Below are 7456 nucleotides of genomic sequence, written 5' to 3'. Positions count from 1 at the left end.
TGTCTCTCCTTCTGGACTTTTTTCCTTAACTTTTCAGAGCCTGTATGGCCTGTATTGTCAAGGTCACACTTTAAAAACAGTATTTATTGAGAACCTCAAAAATAATCTCAGAACCAATGTGATTTCCTAAAAAAAAGTCTTAACTATAAAATATTCTTTAGCATATAGAGTGGCTAGGGCTGGTTTAACAAAGCGTTACACAGCAAAATTACTTATATATCTGCAAGAAGGTGAAGAGAAGAAATTATTTACATGTGGAATGCCAAATGTTTATATGCGAAAGCTGTGTATAACCTATGTTTCTTAACCTGGGTCCCATAAATCCTAACACTGCACACATAATTGTGTGTGCACAGGCATTTTTTTCTAGGAAGAGGTTATTATACTTCTATGACATTTTAAAGGTGGTACCTTCCAAAGGCCAAGCGGAGGTGCCTGCAGAGCTCCAGGATGCTGAGTTTCCTCTACGAGCATTTCTCCGCCCACCTTGTTTACATTATTAAAATGCTTTGTGAACTCTTTCTTTTCAGGTAACAGTGGAGCCACTGTCTATTAGATTACACATTTCCTCATCAATAGATTGAAGCTTTTTATATAATCAAAATGAACGTTCAAGAATACATGTGAAATCTACCATTTTTACCTGTAATATTTTAAGTTAGGGGAAAGGTATATTGGCATTTAAAAAAATCAGAAGACGAGCGGTCATCATCAAGGAACTGAACATAGCATTCTTCGTTTTTTTCTTCTTAGGAATTTTCATACATGATATGCGGACTAACCTCCAGAACTTCCATTATGTCTACGTTTCCAAATTTTGAGTATATTGCCCCATATTTGCATGTCTTTTTTTGTGTGTATGATTTCAGTTTTAAATGCTTGTAACTAAAAAGAAGCGAACACCATCGTGGTAATTCCCAACATGCCCAGAGGCATTTTAGCAGCTGGGGCCTCGTCACCTCCGACCTCCCCAGCGCCTCCCCTTAGCACAGTGCCTTGCACACAGCAGGTGCCGGTCAAACGCATGCGGTTGTTGCAGCGCTACAGGACCTTGCAGGGAATGCAGAGGTAGTTTTGGTGTAGTTTAATCACATCCATTTTATTTATTAACATTACATGTAAATTATGATAAACGTGATTAATTTTGTGTATGAAATAATATTGTTTATCATCAAAACGTAAGACTTTGAAAGGGCATTTCTGTATAAAATATAATGGGATCAGTACTTAATGTAGTCATTAGTAGGTGCTCAATAAATGTCTGATGGATGAAGGGCCTAAAATAACTCATTAATAAACAGCTTTTGTCTCCTTTATGATTACTAGATCAATTTATAAAAAAAATCTAGACCATAAAACCTAAATATCAAAGTATGAAAACCATGAAATGCTGTTAATTATTGAGAAATGGTAAGAAGTGAGCTGAACTATATTCAAATAGTTTTACCAATTTCATAACTGAATGAAGACTCTGAGTTTAGATGGATGATAGAATAAAACCTGGGAAATCGTTTTCTAATAATAATTTCTAGCTGGTTACGAACATGAATCCTTCGACTACACGATGCTTAGCGTGTGAAGGGAAACCATTTGCGACGGCTCTTCTCGGTCTCACTGACAGCCGAGCCGTGTGGAATCCCACGGCTTCGGGGCTGGGACTCTAGGCAAAGCGGCAGCGTGTGCTGGAAAGGCAGTGCCCCGTGGCAACGAGGAAGGACGGTGAGGGGTTGTTAGGCGAGGGTGACACATAAAGGATGGAACTGAGGAAAAGAGCTGCTTGTTACGGGGTGAGAGTCTACAACGCCCACACACACTGTCGCCCACACACACCACACGCACTAGGCACCGCCCTCGAAACCTCCGCGCTTCCTTTCTGCTTGTCAACAGTGCAACAAGCAAGACAAAGATAACCACCCCAGAGCACTGTCTGAGGCAGATTACCTTTTGGCTTTTCTCCCACCCTGGGTACAATTATACCAAAGTTAAGTACCAAGAGATCAAACTTCTATAAAAAGTGTAAAATAAAGTGAGCAACAGTTTCAACTAGACAAGTGAATTTTTAGGTTCAAATTCTAGATCGTTTTTTACGAAGTCGCCTGCAGCCGGGGAGACGAAGAGCACCAGTGCTCAGTCACACGGCAGCCCTGGGATGCTGCTGACGCCCCAGGTCACGCTCCATCGTCTCCCTTTGAGATGCCTGTTTGCAATGCCACGATTTCAAAACCAGGTTCATAAAACAGCAACTAAGACAAACCTCTGAGCAACTACTCCTCAAATGCAGCTATTCCTACTATTTACACACAAATACACAAGCTCCTTATCATAAGAAAGCTTCGTTATTCCAGTTATCTGTTTTAACAAAAGTACACGTTTGTTTCTCGGGTACAAACCGAGTCGCAGGCCCAGGCGACAGCCTTGACTCTCCTCTCAGCAGTCCCCGAGTGCCCAGCACAAGCAGCAATGCCACCTTGGGCCTGAGCAAAGGGTCCTCACTTACTTGTTACTGCAATGTTGATCTCTCCCGTTCTAGGAGTGAGTTCCCCATCCTGAGGAAGAGGCGATATCCCCGAAGTTCGAAGTGGCTCAAGGCCAAGAGAGCTGTCACTGGTGAGGTCACCTAGGGCTGACCTCCGGTTAACTGCCTGGGTTCTGGTGAGCCTTTCCATATCAAATGCTACGTTGTCGGTACACGGCATATTTGGCTGCAAAATATTTCCAGGTTAAAAACAGCTGTAAGAATAACAAATCTGTTTATAAAATTCTTCAGTGTTTGACACCCCATTGCAAAGACTTCACCAAGTTTTTCCCATGTGATTTCCTCTCATTTCTCTGCCATCTACCTATACTTTCTACTTGCACCCAAGAGATTTTCTTCAAAAGAAACAAGCAATCTCTTTCCAAATATGGCACAAAGAAAAACCAAAATCCATTGCAAATCGGAGAAAAGTGGCCACTGCATCTTTACAAAGAAATGATAACCTTCTGTGGACATGGCACACAGGCAGAGGGAGCCACGATCGTAATTATGAAGCTGACATTCAGTTTAAAATACAGTGAACTATTACTTTGGTTAGTGTTAAATGTTCACGCTGAGGGACAGCAGTAAACACAAAATACCGTTTCATCCTGCTAACTTCTCTGTAGTGCCCACTCAGCTGGTGGTCAGTTTTTAATATCTTCCACCTTTAAACTCAAGGAAAACACACAACCAAGAGTAGATCAAACTGTAAGAAAACCACCTGTTTCAAAACCTAAGCACCTAATCCTGAAGGAGAGATACAGAGCTGGTTGGGGCCAAAGTCTACCAATTAAAAAGTGAGCACAAAATTCTTGTGGTTTAACAATGTGGATACTCGGTTGCCCCAGCAACCTTCGGTTGTAGGCGTATCACAGACAGCATGCGAGAAGCAGGGCTGGGAAGGATGGCTGGGAGTTTATACAGAGAAAAGCAATATGCAACCAAACCAGTGGCTTCTGGGGCAAAAGGAATGTTTCAGAGCACCTCAGCGGCTTATTAAAAGAAAAAATTACAACACAGTGTAGTAACTGATGCTTATAATAATGCCCACTTAGAAGAGATTTATTATGTTTATTATATTTAAGGAACCATGGTAGCTTATAATACATTTTAGAAGAATTTTCATTAAAACCCAAGAAGGCCGGAGGCGAGAAGAGGTGCGTGAATACTTTCTGAGAGCACACCCTGTGCCAGGCAGCAAGGCAGTGCGCCCTGTTAAACGAGTCTCAAGTGGGGGTGACTGTGCCCCCAGGGGACATCTGGCAGCATATGGAGACATTTTTGACTGCTGAGACCTGGGTGTCATTCTACTGGCACTGAGCAGCGCAGGCGAGGGAAGCTGCCGCGCAGTCCCCGGTGCAGGGGCAGCGCCACGAGGAACTACCTAGTCCACAGCGCCAGGCGTGCTCGGCCCTTTGAGAAACTTGGTATTAAATACGACATCACCGACGTGCTCTCTGGAGACAGGACAGAGCGTTAGCGCCCACTGCAATACACTTCAACTGTGCTCTGACAGTACATTGAAAACAGGACTACTCAGATCTTCTTTGGGCTGCAAAGCTAAAATGAGACGCTCTTATGTTGGCTCGAGCTAAACTTTTTGTTCTAAAAGGAGATTATTCATTTGTTCTTTTTTGAGACCAGAAAGTATTCTATTTTCCTATAAAAAGCAAAATCCTGGGTATATACTTGTCTTAAGCAAGGAAAAAAAGCCTCCCAGTCCTGTTGGTCAGCACTGCCTCGGCTGCACAGCCGATCTCCACGCAGCGAAACTGGCCAGAGCCCTCGCCAGCCTGCTTCTCCCAGGGCTTTGGCCACCACCCACCTTCAAACTGCTGGCAACTGACCAACAGCCCCAAGACCGAAGTTAAACTTGGTCTTGGGAAGGAATGTACGCAATGACACAATTTTACCTTACGCCAAATGCAGACAGTATTACTAGTGGACCAGAGCCAACAGTCTAGAGTCTATGCTTTTTTCAGAATATTAGAGTGAAGGAAAATCATGTCCTTCTCTCCTCTCTACACCAGTTCTTACTGCACACCCACCACCCGAGAGTAGCGCACTGCAAAGGCGGCCTAATAGTTACTTCTCTTCCAGGGGCTCCCTGAAATGGGTTCGAGTGGGACTTTGAAGGAGTCTAGAAGAAAGGCACTGTCGCACTACAAGGTTCTGCGGCAAAGCCAGTCAGTGCCTTTCTTGTGAGAGGAAACCACGCCCTGTGTTACGCCAAGCGTGTCCGCCACGTCGCACTCAGATGCGCTACGACATCAACGCAGTAACAGAGAGGAAACGTACCACGATTCCCAGGGCCTTCAATATGTTAAGTTTGCACATAGGACAGGTACAGTGTTCGCTAAGCCAGGGATCTACGCAGGACTTGTGGAAAACATGCCTATAAAGTAATGGAGAACTATGTTACACATTGTATACTGAAAAGCCATTAGGTCAAATGAAAAGAAATGGAATTTTAATTAGTCTGTTTTCCCCCCTTTCAAGATATATTTGCGAGTCCCAAGAGACAAATATTGAGGATTTATTAAAATATAACTTGAAGAAAACCTCCTGAACCAAACTCACATTATCAATGGCACTGTGTAATGAGGGCTGGTAAATAGGATGTGGCTATTTGAGCTCTTTATGCCACCAAATTCCAAAAAAGACCTGAGGAAGCTTAGAAAATTTATTAAGAATGAAGGTAATTATACCTTATAAATCAGTTATGTTTTCTATAATAGCATAGAAAAATGGAATTTCAAAAAGATATCAAATGAGGGTTAAGTCAAGAGTTCCCTACATAATTACTTACTAATTTTATGAACGCCCCCCTCCCCTCCTTTTTTTGAGACAGGGTCTTGCTCTGTTGCCCAGGCTGGAATACAGTGGTGTGATCATAGCTCACTACAGCCTCAAACTCCTGGGCTCAAGCGATCCTTCCACCTCAGCCTCCTGAGTAGCTGGGACTACAGGTGTGTGCTACCATACCTGGCTAATTTTTGTAGAGACAGGGTCTTGCTATGTTGCCCAGGCTGGTCTCAAACTCCTAGCCTCAAGCAATCCTCCTGCCTTAGCCTCCCAAAGTGCTGGCATTATAGGAGTGAGCTACCCCGCCAAGCAGAAACTGTTTAAATGTCATTTAAAACATTAAAAAAAAACTTCTAAGCAACCTGTGTTGAATGTTTATAAGTTACAGAGCAGTTGGAACTATTTAAGGGGTAAACTATGCCTAGAATCGAAGGATACTCAGCTAGCAATTTTCAGTTGAAATCTTGCAGGGGGAAGATGGGTGATTTTCTATCTTATTCAGGAAAGCAGAAAGTCACATCCTCATGATTGGAAATAAGTCAGTAATGGGGGGTTTTGCATTCTAAAAAAAAAAAAAACTTGGCCCTTTGGAAAGGAGAAAAGGCTTTGAGGGAGCCCGGGCTTTCAGAAGATGTGACGAAGCCTGACAACAGCCCGGGTCCTGGCGGAACAGGGCAAGGGTGGGCGCCAGGACAGACGCTCAGGGCAGCTTCGCTAGAAACACTATCATCTGTGTTTGGGATAAGACAAAAGAAATTTTGAGATTGATACCAAACCGAAGCCTTTAAAACTGTTAATTTATACATTTAATCTTATTAAGAGCTGTTTAGAAATGGAGTTTTGATTAAAAAAGAGGTCTAGAAAACTGTTTATACTGAGATTTGGAATAAACATTCATGCTGATGGCTTCAGCCTGAACAATACACACCCACCCACCTATCACCACTTGATGGCTGTGTACTCATTTCTTTGGGGATGAGAAGCTGCTGAAGAATGAATTTATCAATCTAGGTTTAAACTTAGAGGTAATGCAATTAACCAGAACCATCATCCCTGCAGGATATTGTATAAACCTTGAGGCTTTTACTCGAGGAGTGGAACGCCACCAACCCGTAGGGGAGATCTAAACTAACTGAGTGTGCACAAAGCACTACGTCCCCTTCTGGTAACTTGCAACCACATACGCGAGTGCGGAGTGAGATGCAGGGCTGCTGGCTGCCGGGCACGACCTGCAGCTGAGGGGCAGCCTTGGAGCCAGTGTTCACTGCGCAGCAGAAGCTGACTGGCTGGTCTAGCAAAGACTAGCACGAGGCTTCCTAACCCTTTTGGGGGACACAGATCCCTTGAGATCTGGCATAAACTACAGAACTTCCTCCTACAGTGTCACAAGGATGCATCTGCCCAATACCTCGCATCTATTTTAACGAGGCCTACGGACCCCTGTGGTTTTGGTCAGTGCCGGGTGGGGGTGCAGTGGCTAGGCAGGTGCCCCAGGTCAGCTCTCTGCGGGGTGGAGGATGGGATCTGGCTGCTGACGGGTGGCAGGAGGGGTGAGGTTATGTGACCCCTGACCAGGGTGCAGGACGGGGTGGACCAGGGTTTGGCTCTGGTGCTCCCTACTCGGGCCAGTGTTTCGCTTTTCCCTTTTCTTGTCCTGCCTTTCCTTTCTTACTAGTTATTCAGAAAGAACAAAATGGTTTGATCTCCATATTTAACTTTTAAAGCTACATGAGTTTTCTGTTTCTTTACCTTTAAATTAGTTATAAATGGATTTTTCTTACGTTGGGGTTCCTAACTGGTTGATCTAAAGAACAAGCACCTGACCTGTTTTACTACATAATTACAATCTCTCCTCTAGTCTGTGGGGTGCCGTAATGAAAAACCACAAAGACTAACTGGTTTTCTGGGGACGAATTTAGAAAACCTCCCTTCCTTAGCTAACTTAAAAATCTGAACTATCTTCTCTCTTTAAAAAACATTTTCCTGGCCGGGCGCGGTGGCTCACGCCTGTAATCCTAGCTCTCTGGGAGGCCGAAGAAGGCGGATTGTTTGAGCTCAGGAATTCGAAACCAGCCTGAGCAAGAGCGAGACCTCGTCTCTACTAACAATAGAAAGAAATTAATTGGACAACTA

At 43.8% G+C, this 7456-nt stretch overlaps 1 protein-coding gene across 2 annotated transcripts in view; it reads right to left on the bottom strand.

The window, feature by feature from the left end:
- RNF130 (ring finger protein 130) overlaps positions 1-7456 on the bottom strand; it is an 86470-nt gene that overhangs the window by 7970 nt on the left and 71044 nt on the right. For both annotated transcript variants that reach the window (XM_012665147.1, XM_012665148.1), the window contains 2 exons: positions 4817-4913; positions 2498-2702 (listed from right to left, as the gene is read on the bottom strand). In XM_012665147.1, the coding sequence (XP_012520601.1) occupies positions 2498-2702; positions 4817-4913 (302 nt within the window). The remainder of the gene's footprint in view (positions 1-2497; positions 2703-4816; positions 4914-7456) is intronic.

The sequence above is a fragment of the Propithecus coquereli genome, unplaced genomic scaffold (genome assembly GCF_000956105.1).
Source record: "Propithecus coquereli isolate 6110/MARCELLA unplaced genomic scaffold, Pcoq_1.0 Scaffold970, whole genome shotgun sequence".
NCBI lineage: Eukaryota > Metazoa > Chordata > Mammalia > Primates > Indriidae > Propithecus > Propithecus coquereli.
Note: the sequence above shows the minus strand (reverse complement) of the source record. Positions and strands in the feature narration are given on the sequence as shown.